This window comes from Prunus dulcis, chromosome 6 (assembly GCF_902201215.1).
Source record: "Prunus dulcis chromosome 6, ALMONDv2, whole genome shotgun sequence".
NCBI lineage: Eukaryota > Viridiplantae > Streptophyta > Magnoliopsida > Rosales > Rosaceae > Prunus > Prunus dulcis.
This window is the reverse complement of record NC_047655.1, coordinates 26,930,623-26,946,290: the sequence shown is the minus strand read 5'-3', so window position 1 is coordinate 26,946,290 and position 15,668 is coordinate 26,930,623. Positions and strand designations below refer to the sequence as shown.

Below are 15,668 nucleotides of genomic sequence, written 5' to 3'. Positions count from 1 at the left end.
AGACATCACCACCAACTAATTACAATACATGGGATGGAGGCTTTTTAACTTTATCATGACCAGATACTACCTCTTACTTCCCATTGTTTATTACTAGAAATAGTACGTGAAACCTTTTTCTTGTATTCGGTTTCAACCGTTATCCTCTATCCTGCTGCAAAACTCCTGTGTTCACACCTTTTGTAGACTCATGAATAAGGTTGACTATCATATTCTGTTCCCAAAATGTTTACTTCGTACGGGTCAAAGGATTTTAACATCACTTCTTAATCACATCCTACCCAAAACTTTATTCTCCTGTGAAACAACCAGGATTTCCTATGACCTGCTATACTCCTTCAACTCAGTCCTCTTTTACTGCTAGATACCATTATTATTCCAATTTATAGCTCTTACTCCTGTTTACTTGATCCACCCATCTCGCGGATGGATCTCTGGCTGACTATAGCCTGGGCTAACGTCTTCAGGGTCTACCATGTGTTAGGATCTCCCTGCCTACTAGGTACAGTAGGTACAGTTCCTTACAAACCTCTTACAAGAGATTACTCTGCCGGTTCAGATACCGACGCAGCTCCTGTCTGACTTGGGAATTTCATCCCCTTACATCGGGATAACTATCTAATTTTCCTACGGATACCACCACCATTTGGGCCCAACTTGAGAAGAGAACGAGGATGCACAAAGTGCGAAGTCTACAGGAAGTAAAACCTATGCTCTGATACCAAATTGACAGGACCCGACCCAATTTCCACTTTGGAATTCGAGCCAAGTCCTGTGCGTGTCCGACACCTGGCAAATGTCGGGCACAAATGACCTTTTTACCCTTCTTACTTCAATTTCTCTTTAAATTTCCTTAGACTTCTGCCGAAAATTCGGCAGAACCTCCCCTGTATTTTTGATTTATCCCAAAATTTTCACCTGTCAAACAATCTCAGAAACCCTACCAACAGCCAGACTAAGTCAACAAACAGATTCCAACCTCAATTCCTTATGTTCAACATGATATCAGAGCATTTTCTAGGGTTTTCAAGGTTGCAAGGATTCTGCAAAACTTTACCTTGGCGCGGAAACTATGATTGGCCCGGTGGTGGATCCCGCGTACCTCTAAGGCCTGGGGGCGAAAAACAGTTTGAAAAATGTGAGTGGACCAAAGCAACAATAATGTTCTTCAAAACAATTCTCATAAACATAATATCCCCCATTGTAAAAGAAATTTAGCTAAATAAAACTGAATACTTACTTTTTATATCACGCGTAGTCAATTCAAGGCATTCTATATCAGTCATATTCAAACTTGAAAGTTTCATACAAACCACTGAATTCAAAGCTTTCATAAAAGTACTGAAATCCAACGCGTATAAAAACTCGGTACTCAGATCTTTCATAACTGAACAAATATAAAGGGATCTATATTTGAAAAATCAGAAAAACTGATTTATAATAGCTGAAAATCAACATTTAATAAAGAAACTCAGAATCCTTTGAAAATACCACCAGTATGTACCCCTGTCATTTCCGTCAATTCCCTGGCAGGTCTAGGGCGTCACACAGACTTACCCGAGCCGCAAACTGGCGAAATCAGGGGACTATGATCAGCCTGATCTGCCGGCAGATTCCTCGAGGACACCAAGTCAGCTCAAGTCGCTCTGGCAGGATGCAGGGGACCGTAGTCAGCCTGATCCGCAATCCTGGCAGGTCTCGGGGACACAGAGTCAGCCGAGCAGCAATCCTGGCAGGTCTCGGGACACCAAGTCTGTCGAGCTGCAAATCCTGGCACTCACGGTCCGAGCGTCCCCGTAACTCGTGAGGCAAAGTCAAGTGCACTGACATAAACTGAACTCGGACTGGATGTCCGTAGACATCGGTCCAATTGTGGGTAATCACCAAAGAAAATGGGTACGAGGTGGTTTTAAAATAAATTTCTTTAAAAAAAATATTTGATTCATAACTGTAAAGCTTAAATTGTGCTGCTGTCTCATCTGATTCCAACCTCAAACTCTGTTTCTATAACTTGTAAATAAGCAGCACAGACTTATAGAACTATTACTGTACTAATCATGTTCGGAACCATAATAAAACTTACTCAAGATCAAATAAAGAAATTTATTCAAATAAACTCATTTATAAAAACTTATTTATATAAAATCAATAGAAAATCACTTATGAAATCTTAATTATAGAAATCCTCTATGTAACTCATTTATATAAAATCATTCATGAAAGAAAGTCCACTCACTGGTGATCCGAGCTATCTGGACTCTTTGTAGGTCCCTCCTGTAAGTCACCCGGACCTCTGGTGCCTTGCTCGATTGATTTGGTGAAGAAACGAAGGAGAAAATCGAGCTGGAAGATCGGTGAAACTCGGGTGAACATCCGTCGGAAATCATGACTTTCCGACCAGCTCCGGGCGGCCCAAGGGTGGAGGTCGGTCGGAAAAGGTAGGGGACTCGATGGCGGTTCCAACGCCACCGGTCCCGTGGCCATTGGAGCTCGGAGGCGGCGCCAGCACCTTCTGGAAGTCGGCGGCCCGTTTCGCGCAGAGTCTGGGTTTATATAGATGCAACTTCGAAATATTTACGGTTATGCCACTGAGACTCTTTTGACCATAACCTTTTCGTTACAACTCCGATTCGGGCCCACTCCGTGTCTACGGACTCCTTTCGCCGTGCTCTACGCAATGGCGCTAGCGAAACTCTCAAATTCTTTCTCGATCAAAAAGTTAAATTTTTCCCTTTAAAATAATGCGAGGGCAATTTGGTCATTTTGCTAAAAGATATTTTCTTTTCTTTTTAGATATTTTGTTTTGGGTTCTTACAATATTGATTATAATATGTTTGCAACAAATTAAAACTTCTGAAGAGTTCAAGAAATATTTGTCTCGACTTAAAGATCGAGCATTATACCAAATAGATTCTTGCTTATACTAAGAAAGTATTGAAGCATTTTTACGAGAATTGTTAATGGCTACATCCTCCACTCACTCCGAAAGATTCTCACTCCAAAAGATAGTCATGAAGACATCAGGGGGAGCATCCAGAAGTATACTATACAGATTGTTGTACTCTTCTTTCTTCCTTCCATCAGTTTTCTACCTCACTGGGTTTTCTCCAAGCAAGTCTTTAATGATGCAACTAACATATCACATGTGGTTTTCAAGGGGGAGTGTTATAAAATAAATGAATCCCACATTAGGTAAAATTAGGTGGGAATTAGTGGAGATAATTAGGTAAAATTATGTGGGAATTAGTGGAGATAAAGTTAGTAGGTATTAGTCAAAAGATGGGATAATGGGGTTGGGGATAAATCATTATGTCTCCATTAATTCCATTTGCTTTGCCTATAAATAGGCATTATATTTGCTCGTAAACACACATAGAGAAGAGGAAGAGAAGGAAGAATGAGGTGAGTGAGTTGAGAGGAAAGAGAGCAAGAGAGAAATTCTCCAAGAGAGAAAATTGAGTGAGGCATACATATTGTAAACACTAAAGTTGCAGCCCTATTATTCTTACATAGTGAAAAATTACTGCTGCTGCTCTCCGAGGACGTAGGCATAGCCAAACCTCGTTAAATGCTGTGTCTCATCTACTTTACGTGCAGCTCAATATTCGTGCATTCCCAGTTCATTTTACAACACAATTAATATTGATTAGTTAGTAAGCTACAACATTTCCAAGATGCCTAGAAATATTTGGACAAAAATCATATCAATATAATACTGAACTACTTTTTAAAAACAAAAAAAACAAAAAAACAATTGTACAGTCTTAAAAGGTGCAAGGTTTGCAGGCTTTCCAAGAAGAAACAACACTACTAACAACTCATACTTTTGTTTTTGTTTTTGTTTTTGTTTTTTTTTCCTCTCTTCTTGGTAGGGTCTTCATAAGTCGTGTAAATTGCTGCTCGTCAAAGCCGTGTAAATTGAGGGCTTACTGTATCCAACCAACTTTTGACAAGTTTAAAGTTGTTCTTGATTTATTAAAACAGCGTAGCTTTCATATCTTGATCTTCATTGTCAATTTCACAGTAGCTTCTCTACACAGACAACAAAAAGCAAAACAAAAACCACCCGCGTTATAGAGTTTCTAACCATAATTTGAGATTTTAATTACATTAGTGTTGTTTATGATTATGTGGTTGACCGACTATCTTATATGAGAATTATATTTCCTTTCAACATGTTATTGCCTAGGTGAAAGGAAATTTGCAATTTAAAACATTGTTATACCAACATGCTAAAGTTTGGATTTGGGACCATGACCCACTATTTCAAAAAGAATGGTATCACGAGCAAAACTCACCAATTTGCCATGATTATGAGCTTTTTTGAGCGTTTAAGATCATTTAGCAGCCAAAAAAAAGTGTTTTAGTATTTTGCTAGTTTTTGGAAACTTTTGTTAGTCTCCCCTTAGAATCCTAGGGTTTCTAGGAGTATTTAAACCAACTTTAGCCCCTGATTAAGGCATTATGCTATCATTCTAAATTCAATAAACTTGAGGTTTTCTCATATATGGTGGATTCCATACTTTGGTTCTTTTAAGCTAATCGTTTGATTGTCTTCTATATTGTCACACTACATCAACATTGAAGTCCCAAATAGCAAGTTCAACATTTTATTATTCTTAGGGTGGGCGTGGACTAAGTGAATTACTAGTTGTTCATTGGGGCTCAAGTTTATTGAAGAATATTAAACTCCAACATCGGAAACTTAACAAAATAAATAAAATATATTATGATCAATAGTTTCACTACTGATAGCATTGAGGCTTTTTTTAATAAAAACTTCACACTTGTCAAATATGTGGTTAAATTAAAGACAATATCGATATTGCTAGTTATAGACTGAGAGTCATTCATAATTTCCCAGTAGTTTCTTTTATGCTAATAGTTTTTTGGACAGTTACCTTTTCAAAGCTAGACATGTGGGTGAAAAATGATTACCACTTTCATAGACCAAGCCCTCGCCCGTCGAAAGACTACAGGTTGGGTTGTTTGAGCTTGGGGGGAAAGGCCTTTCCATGTAAAGGGGTATGGTCTGACAATCCTTTTTGCTTTAACTTTCTTCATTCAATTGAGAAAGGGAAGGCGTGGTTGACAAGCCACTTTGAGGAGGCAACTGGACTGCAGTGCTTTCATCAAATGATGCATGTGGGCTGGGCCATTCCCATCCCAAAGGGCGGCCCGATTCAGCCTGCCCTGGTCGGGAAGAGATTCACATAGAGACTATCGCTATCCGGAAATCTATTTCTTTCTATGTTAGCTAGCGAGGGCGGGCTTTCCTATGGTAGTCCTGCTGCAACCTCTGACCGTCCGTCCCGTCTCATCTTGATTTGGCGATTTGAAATTATTAAATCGAGTTTTCCACATGCGAAGTGCACTCAGTCTCATCATCAAATTCAATTCACACAGCCATTTGGATGAGTTTGGAGATTCACCACCAACCATCAAATTCAACTCACATGTGTAGTACGTATTCTATATTGCTTAGTTTTCTTCAAAACAAAGTTTAAGGGTTTGTTTAGTATTTGCTTATAAAAAGGCTAAAAATGCTTTTTGATATTAAAAAAGTATTTTAAAAAGGGGTTTTTAACTTCAGTGGTCCTTAAAATTATACCCAAGTTTCAATTAAGTTCCGTAACTTTTTTTTTAAGCAATTAAATTATTCAACTTTCTCATTCATTCCAATTGAGTCATTCCTCACATTTTGACAATCAATTTAATTTTTACTTAGAGTATCTCCAACCGATATGTCAAATTGCCACATGGACATGAAATGACAAAAATTGAAGGTTAAAGTTGCACCAACCGAGTAGTCAAATCCTATATGGTTTTGAAGGCCGGAAGAGATAAGTCAAAAATAATCATACCAAAAAGCTTGATGTAAAATATTTTTTTAGTTTGTACCTCACTATCATTTACTTTCTTGAAAAAACTTTATGCATTATATGAGCCCTATTTGCTTTTAAAAAAATATAATAAAATAATATGATATTTCACATTTCAGGCGGAGTTAAATTTTTTCCAAACTGTCAAATTGTCACATAAGCCATCAAATTCAAATTTAACATTTAACATTTGACATCTCCCTGGGAGATGATCTTCTTACCAAGGATGAGAGATGTCATGAATCGGGGAACTTAGATGGGGTGATCAAGGTATGAGAATCAGATCAACTACTCCCTCCTAGTTGATTTCATTCCCAATTTTGAGGGCATTCGAATGGATTTAAATGTGGAACCTAAGTAATCTTTCATTCCTTATGTGTTAGTAAACGTAAGGGAAGTCATGAATTGGAATCATTCCATGTGTTAGTAAACACACAAAAAAAATACGTACCGACATATGTATGTGTGTATATATCTATATATATATATATATAGGGAGCTGATTTCCCCACTCCCATTTTCTCCACTTACACTCCCTTTTGCTTTATAATAATTTTTAATCAATTTTTTTCTTTTTTGTTCTTTCTCTTTCCTCTTCTACCCTTATCCTAAATTAATGTTTTGATAATTAAAATTAAGAAAAGTTAACATAAAATAAAAAAGAAGTTAGAGCGTCTTCTTCTATTTTGATACCTAAACCCTCTTCTTCTCCTTCATCGTGTCTTTCCCACTTCTCATACCCATAGCTACCCAATCCTTCTCCTACCCAAAGCAAATACTCTTAATTATTGGTAAAAGGTTAGCTATGGATGAAGAACAACAATTGGAGTCTGAGTTGCAGAGGATTTTAGACATGGTGGGCAACAGTGATTTGAGTGGAATGACATAATTTAGTAATCCTTCAAATTCTCAAGATATTATGCATGGTACGTTTTATTTCTTACTTAATCTAACTTTATCGATTATTAGCAATGAATTAGCATATTGGTTTTATGTATGTGTGTGTATCTTTACATTTAACCTTTTCATAAGGGATTTGTTAACCTTGTGGGGAGATGGCATTGATGGTTTACATCTCTGTGTCCAAAAGGAAGCTTTTTGAACTCTAGAAGATCTTTCTGTATTAAAAAGAAATTCACTTGGCTAAGCATTACCTATTATCTTATTCATAGGTTCAATTTTACAAAATACTTGGTGCTCTGATGAATTGCAATTCAATTTTGAGTTTGTTTTTTGTATGCTCTGTCTTTCTTTTGCCCTCTTATCTTCTCATGTGCACACAAAGACAAGTTTAAATTAGTGCCACTGCTATCTCTTTATTTTTGCCCTTGGGCAAAGGTCGTGGTGACCTGCTGGTGCAACCCATTGGAGGCGCCAACCAACTGCTCGATGAAATGTTTCATAGCAGTACCTATTCTGTTATATATATTCATTCTTAACTAATATGTGATAGGCAGTGAAGCATAAACATTCTTCATAGTTGTAGCCAATGTGTAGTTTATATTTCATATAAATTGGATGGTTTGTGATATAGGCAGTGAAGCATCGATTGATAAAAGTGACAAAATGCTCTCTTTGACAAACAAAAATTTTCAAAATCGGGAAGACCTCATTGAAGCTGCTCGTAAGATTGCCTTTGCGCAAGGGTATGCACTAGTTATTAGAAGATCTAAATCCGAGATATATGTTGTCCTTGGTTGTGATAGAGGCGGTAATTATAAAAGCAGAAAAGTTCCACTAGAGGAAAGAAAAAAGAAATCAGAATCTCGCCTCATAAACTGTCCATTTGAAATTTGGGGCAAAAAGAAAAGGAAACTTCAAGGATTTTGGAAGTTGGAGATTAAAAGTTTGTTGCATAATCATGAACCTTCAACGGACATGTCTGGACATCCTTATTGTCGTCGATTTTCAAATGAGGAAATTATGCGGATTAAAGAAATGTGTATGGCTGGTATACCACCGCGCCAAATTCTCTCTTCACTTCGACAGAGCAATCCTCATCTTCGAGCAATTTCCCGAAACATTTACAATAAGAAGGCTAAAATTTTGGAAGAGAGCCTAGCAGGACGTACGGTTATTCAAGCATTAGTGGATGAACTTGGTGAAGGTGGTTTCTCTTATAACATTGAGTATGACCAAGAAGGGTATTTGACTCATTTGTTTTTTGCTCATCCTATATCAATTGAATTGAGTAAGAGTTACCCACATGTCTTTCTGATGGATTGCACTTATAAAACTAATAAGTATAAGATGCCATTATTGGATATAATAGGAGTTTCAAGTTTCAACACTTCATTCTACTCTTGTTTTGTCTTCATGCAAAAAGAAGAAGAGAAGGATTATGTGTGGGCTCTAGAAATGTTCAATAAAATTTTGGGAGTTCATAATCAGCCATTGGTGATCATATCAGATAGAGAATTGGCCTTAATGAATGCTATACGCATTGTATTCCCAAGTGCTTGTAATTTGTTATGCGTGTGGCATATTGAGAAAAACATTCTTGCAAATTGTAAACCTCATTTTAGAGAAGAAGTTGATTGGGTTGCTTTCCTATCTACTTGGGCTGATTTAATCAAATCTCCAAATGAATCATCATTCGATAAAGCTTGGGATTGTTTTGAAAATGAGTACAAGGAGAATGCAGCTGTTTTGAACTATATTAAAGGTACTTGGCTGCCATTGAAAGAAAAATTTGTAAGTGCATGGACAGATGAGGTTGCACACTTAGGTAATCGGGCTACTTCAAGAGCTGAAGGTGCACATGCAACACTAAAGAAGTATCTTCAAGTTTCAACCGGAGGTCTTCGTGAGGTAAAAGAAAAAATATGTCTTGCTATTGAACATCAATTTCAAGAAATCAAAACTCAATGATTAAAAATTATTAAAAAGCAAAAGGGAGTGTAAGTGGAGAAAATGGGAGTGGGGAAATCAGCTCCCTATATATATATATGAATACGTATGTAAAAGACTATAGCCGCTAGTCTATACTATTTATTAACTTCAATTGTTTTTTCAAAAAAATAGTAACGCCTCACGCCTCAACTATATTTTTTTTATACCCAAAAAAAAAAAAAAAAATTGAGTATAGCCCTGCGGCTATACAATTTTTATATATTTAAAAAAAATACCCCGCTGAGTATAGCCGTGCGGCTATACTATTTTTCAATATAAAAAAAGTCCCCCAACCAATAGGGGCCACGTGTCAACACATGCCTTTTAAAAAAAATTTCAAACCTGAGTATAGCCGCCCGGCTATACTAATTTTTAAACATAAAAAAGGGCCCCAACCATTACGGGCCACGTGTCGACACACAACTTCCTAAAAAAATTCAAAACTGAGTATAGCCGCGCGGCTATACTATTTTTATATATTAAAAAATACCCCTTTGAGTATAGCCCACGTGTCAACACATGTCTTATTTTAAACAAAATTCAAAACTGAGTATAGCCGCCCGGCTATACTGATTTTTAATATTAAAAAGGACCCCAACTATTACGCGCCACGTGTCAACACATAGCTTCTTTTAAAAAATTCAAAACTGAGTATAGCCGTGCGGCTATACTATTTTTAAATATAAAAAACCCCCCGCCGTTATGCCCACGTGTCAACACATATCTTTCTTTAAAAAAAATTGAAAATTGAGTATAGCCGTGCGGCTATACTTATTTTTAAATATAAAAAAAGATCCCCAGCCATTATGACCACGTGTAAACACATTTCCTTTTAACAAAAATTCCAAAGAGTATAGCCGTGCGGCGATACTCATGTTTTCTTGAAAATGCAAAAAGGGACCCTCCTAGAGTAGTTGCATTGGTTTGTACCTTATGGATATTAATTTACAACATATCCAAAGTAGATATTAATATTCCACTATTTGATATTTTAATATAATTTTTATACCGTATGTTATTCTTATTCAATAATACGTGACAATTATTGCTATAATACGTGAATTTGTGTGTTACTGAAAACATTGTAAAAAATACTAGTATTAAATATTAGAAATACGTACGTATATGTACAATACGACTATTGTATGTTTGCTTTTTAAAGAAAACATGAGAGGTGTATGGAACGCAAAGGACTATAAAAACACTACCCGGAATAGGAGTCTTGGCTAGTTTGAGCTGGAAGACGAGTCGAAGAAGTCAAAAGAGCAGGAAGAGGCACAAATGTATTGTTGAAAAATACGTACCTATATGTGTGTGTGTGTGTGTGTGTGTGTGTGTGTGTGAATACGTATGTAAAAGACTATAACCGCTTGTCTATACTATTTATTAAATTCAATTGTTTTTTGAAAAAAAAAAAAAAGTAACGCCCCCCGCCTCTACTATGTTAGTATAGCCGTGCGGCTACACTATTTTTAAATATAAAAAAAAGACCCCCCAGCCATTATGCCCACGTGTCAACACATATCTTTCTTAAAAAAAAATTCAAAATTGAGTATAGCCGTGCGGCTATACTGATTTTTAAATATAAAAAAAGACCCCCAGCCATTATGACCACGTGTAAACACATTTCCTTTTAACAAAAATTCCAAAGACCAAGCTCAGATGGGATTGAAGAATCCAAGGAATTCATGTGAAGATCAAGGTACTGAATCTCTCTGAGTTGGCCTATGGCAGATGGCACAGGCCCTGTGAAATTGTTGCCACTAAGGTTGAATTGGGTGAGCTTGAGAAATGGGGTGAAGTTGAAATGGGTTAGCGTTGCAGAGATGTCGAAGTTGGAGAGGTCAATTTGGGAAACTTGTTCGCTGCTCTGGTCACAAACAATGGCATACCAGTTGCAAAGATTGTTGAGGTTAGTGAGGGACCATGAAGTGAGAAAAGGTGTTGCAGAAGCAAAGGTGTTCTTCCAAATTACCAAAGCTTCTGCCTGTGTTTTTGGTGATGAAATGGCCTTTAATGGAAGCAAAGCAAGCAGGAAAATATGAAGGAGAAGAAGAAGATAAGTAGGCTTGTGACTCTGAGCAGAGAAAACTCCTCCTTCCATGGTGGTTTGAGGAGTTGACGTTATGTTCCAAACTTTATAGAAGGTTGATTCTTATTGTTATCATTTTCGTTCTTAAAATTCACTTGTAATATGCATATTATTTATTTTTGGTCGAAAGCTTTATTTTAATTTAAGTTAAGAAGAAAATTTAGTTTTTTGAACTAATAGTTGTTGACTGGCGTGGTGTAGTTTTTCTCTGACACATTCTAGCTATAAGATCCAAAATTGTGAAAAGAGCAAGAACATTCACATACTTTTAACTATACTAATGTTTCTTTTAATCTTTTTTAACATAGAATACTTTCCCACTAGTTTCACATTTTCTTCTATTTTTGTATCCCCATTAGCCTGTTGATGGTCAACACACCAAATGGTTCAGGAAGGCGAGGCATGGCCTAAGCTGATAGCTTTTGTGCCACATAAACCATTGAGGTCGAAACCCAGGACGGTGCACATGTTAATGTTAACATACATGGTAACAATAGTTGTGTGGATGTAAGGTTTCCTCCACTTGACTGGCCTGGTCTAGTCTTCCCTTCCCTTCCCTTGGCCCCAGCCATTTGTTGCTCTACACACACACACACACAAAATACAACCCCACATTATAGAGTTTTTATATGGTATTTTCATTTTCGTGCATGTGAACTATTGCCGTATTTAACATCACAATATAATAATTACATTTCATTAAAACATGTTGTTGCCTAGGTGTAAGGAAATTTGTAATTTAAGCATTACTGGACCAACATGCTATTCATAAACAAGTACTACAAGAAAAAATAATTTGTAAATTTGATGAAAAGAAGACCTTGAAGTCCATCTCTTAGGGTGTGCTAATGAAACACTTTGGGAGAATTTGGAATATTTTTTTTTTCTTTCCGAGTGTTATAATCACATCGTCATGTAGTGTTATTAATTTACATATTAAAATATAGATGGATGATATGGTTCATCTGTCATAGACTTATGGTATAGTATTAATAAATAAATACAAATGTTAGAATATGAGTAGATTAGTAACACCACATGTCGGTGTGAAATTTTAATTAACTGTCTGCATGCGTTTCACCCATATACATACTAGTAATAAATTGACTACCAAAAAAAAAAAAGGATTCCTAGTAAATGAGTCACACATATAATCCAAAAAGATTAGATATGAGTAATTAGGCTGGTGCAGATTTTTATTTTTTTAGAATGGATGTTGCAGATGTTAATGTTAACATACATGGTATAAGAATTTCTCTTACACACAGAAAACTTTCCAACTAGTTTTATTTTTTATATCCCCATGAGCTTGTTGATGGTTAGCATGCCAAATGGTTCAGGAAGGGAAGGCAGACTACGAGCTGATAGTTTTTGTGCTACATAAAGCATTGTAGGTCGAGACCCGGGACGCGTACGTATACAACCCAAGGCTAAACTCATCACAACCACCACTGCCTTTGCCAATTCATTACTTGGAGCCTCCAGCCTTTGGTCTAACAAATCCTTCAAAAGCAACTCTGCATTGTCCTCCGTCATTGATTTTGATGATTTTGATAGCTGGGATTCTAGCAGATCCCCTGGGTGCCTTCCCATCATAACTTCCAGCGCCACCACCCCAAAGCTATACACATCACACTTATCCGTGACTCGCATTGTCAATGCAAGCTCTGCACATCAAGAAAAACAAACCAAGTTGCCTCAAAACATATCTCTGCCACCAAAACATGATCCAAAAATGCACAACGTTAAATTGGTATGTTACCTGGTGCCATGTAGCCAAATGAGCCAACAATATGGGTCCAGTTGGATGAATTGGCACTAATCAGTCTTGCTGTTCCAAAATCAGAAAGTCGGGCTTCGAAATCTGACTCGAGCAATACATTGTTGACAGTTACATCACGGTGCACAATTGGTGGAGAGCAGTCATGGTGCAAGTAAGAAAGTGCATGAGCTAATCCTTTCACAACTTTGACCCTTGTAGCCCATCCAAGTTCTGTTACCCCTTCAACCCCATACAATGCCTTTCCCAGGCTGCCTCTCTCTAAATATTCATAGAGCAAGAAGATGCATTCCCTCCTTGAACAGAACCCGTATAGCTGAATGATGTTCCTATGTCGGAGATTTGTTAAAGTTCTTATTTCATTCTCGAAACTTTGGAGATTGATTGCTGGAATGTCGTTAGAGTCTGACATGTTAAGCCTCTTAACTGCCACAACTTGACCTGATAGCAACTCTGCCTTGTATACTCTTCCAAATCCTCCTTTTCCAATACAGTACTTCTCATGAAAATCGTCTATGGCCTTTACAACTTCCCCAAACGTAAATTTTACTTCTTCTTGCAATATCATTGACACAAAATTCTCAAAGTTTTGAGCAGTACTATTGATTTTCTTAAGTGCACACTTGGTTTTCTTATGGAACATAAGAATCAGAGCAATTGTAATTGCAACCACTGATATAACACAAACAGGTACAAGGACACCAATTATAACTTTCTTGTTATTTTTTTTGGAATTGCACGCTCTAGATAGGCCCCTAGCATCTCTACACAAGTCAGAGTTTCCAACAAAAGTATTGTATGTGAAATTGTTTTGAGACAAATAAAAATTCCCCAGGAGTGGGAAGGCAATCTCTGTCGGGAATGAGCCATTGAGATTGTTGTTGGAAAGATCTAAGCTCTGAATATGTGCAAGGTTGCTTAGTGTTAGAGGAATTGACCCAGAGAGCTGGTTTCTCGAAAGATCCAAGTAGGTGAGGCTGAAACAAAAACCAAGCTCAGAAGGGATTGAAGAGTTTAAGGAATTCATTTGAAGATAAAGGTTCTGAAGCTCCCTGAGTTGGCCTATAGAGGATGGAATTTTCCCTTCAAGGTGATTGGAAGACAGGTCCAAGTAGGTGAGGTTGGTACAAAAACCAAGCTCAGATGGGATTGAAGAGTCTAAGGAATTCATTTGAAGATCAAGGTGCTGAAGCTCCCTCAGTTGGCCTATAGAGGATGGAATTTTCCCTTCAAGGTGATTGGAAGTCAGGTCCAAGTGGGTGAGGTTGGTACAAAAACCAAGCTCAGAAGGGATTGAAGAATTTAAGGAATTGGAACTAAGATCAAGGTACCGGAGCCCTCTTAGTTGGCCTATAGAAGGTGGAATTTTCCCACTGAGGAAATTGGAAGCCAGGGCCAAGTAGGTGAGGTTAGTACAAAGACCAAGCTCAGAAGGGATTGAAGAGTTTAAGAAATTCATTTGAAGATCAAGGTATTTAAGCTCCCTGAGTTGGCCTATAGATGATGGAATTGGCCCTTCAAGGTAATTCCCTTCCAAGTCAATATGCTGAAGACCAGATATCAAACCAATATCTTCAGGAATTGGACCACTGAAATTGTTCCATGCTAAATGAAGGTGTTTGAGCTTGCCCAGATTGGTAAATACCGCTTCTGGAATTTTACCAGTGAAAGCATTTTCAGACAAGTCCAGGAATGTCAAGTTCAAACATTTAGATATAAATTCTGGGACTTCTGAATCAAGAGTGTTTGGAGAAAAATCAAGGTGTGTCAAAGAAGCCATGCCTGAAAATTTAGACCAGTCAGGAGTTTCTAAATAGTAGTTGGCTCCAAGATTCAAAAACTGTACCTTTTGGAGATTGCTAAGCTGATAGGGAATTACACCAGTGAGACTGTTGTTGAAGAAACTCAAATACTGAAGCTCAGTCAACATGCCTATCTGTACAGGTATTTCTTGACTGAATAAGTTGGTGTCCAAGTCCAAAGTTGTGAGCTTGGAGAGTTTGCCAATGGCAGATGGCACAGGTCCTGTGAAATTGTTGCCCTTGAGTTTGAATTGGGTGAGATTGAGAAATGGGGTGAAGTTGAAATGGGTTAGTGTTGCAGAGATGTTGAAGTTGGAGAGGTCAATTTGGGAAATTGATTTGGTGTTGTGGTCACAGACAATGGCAGTCCAATTGCAAAGGTTGTTGAGGTTTGTGACGGACCAAGAATTGAGAGAAGGTGGTGAAGAAGCAAAGTCGTTCTTCCAGGTTATGAGAGCTTCTGCTTGTGTTCTTGGTGATGATGCGGCGTTCAATGGAAGCAAGAAAAGAAAGGAAATATGAAGGAGAAGAAGAAAAAGAGGAGTCTTCTGAACTCCTTTCATGGTGCTCTCAGTCGACTATGTTTGATATTTGAGTTGCATTTCTTGTTTCATAAGTGAGATATTATTATGACAATGAAAAGTTGTGTGGTTCCAAATGTTTCCTCAACTTGACTGGTATGGTCTTAGTCTTCCCTTGGCCTCTATTTTCCTTTTGAAACGTTTATAGGCACAAGGTAGAAATGAGAAACAAAATCACTTACTTTAGTCTTCCCTTGGCCTCTATTTTCCGTTTGAAACGTCTATAGTGTCACGGATCGCACATAAGTGAGTGCTATCGTGATTCCTAAGTCGGCAGTGCAGTGGGGCACGTCGACGAGGACGTCGACATTATCAGTGGGGGAGAATGTCACGGGTCGCACTTAGACAAGTGTTACCGTGACTCCGTTGGGACATCTATGCGCTTATGAGGTAGTCCAAGTGTGGACGGGCGATAGCTTAAGAGCTAGAATGGTAGGTGTTGGTCGAGTTGCACTTGTGAAGGGTATTTTGGGTATTTCCGAAGGTTACGGGAGGAATCTGAGGAAACCCAAAATACGGAATATGTTCGTGATGTCGAGACGCATGAAACGCAACTGACGGTTTGCCATTCGGAGTTCGTATGAAGAAGTTATGCCCAATTATGACTCCTCGTGCATAGGTGATGTTCCTTCCTGGAAG

The 15,668-nt window shown here is 37.8% G+C and overlaps 1 protein-coding gene across 1 annotated transcript; it reads right to left on the bottom strand.

Annotated features, from left to right (window-relative positions):
• Positions 1-12,082: 12,082 nt before the first annotated feature.
• Positions 12,083-15,011, bottom strand: LOC117630591 (MDIS1-interacting receptor like kinase 2-like). Its single transcript, XM_034363291.1, has 2 exons — positions 12,629-15,011; positions 12,083-12,533 (listed from the first exon to the last, which is right to left on the bottom strand). Exons 1-2 carry the CDS (start codon positions 15,009-15,011, stop codon positions 12,160-12,162), a joined length of 2,757 nt encoding a protein of 918 aa, XP_034219182.1. The 3' UTR covers positions 12,083-12,159.
• Positions 15,012-15,668: the final 657 nt, after the last annotated feature.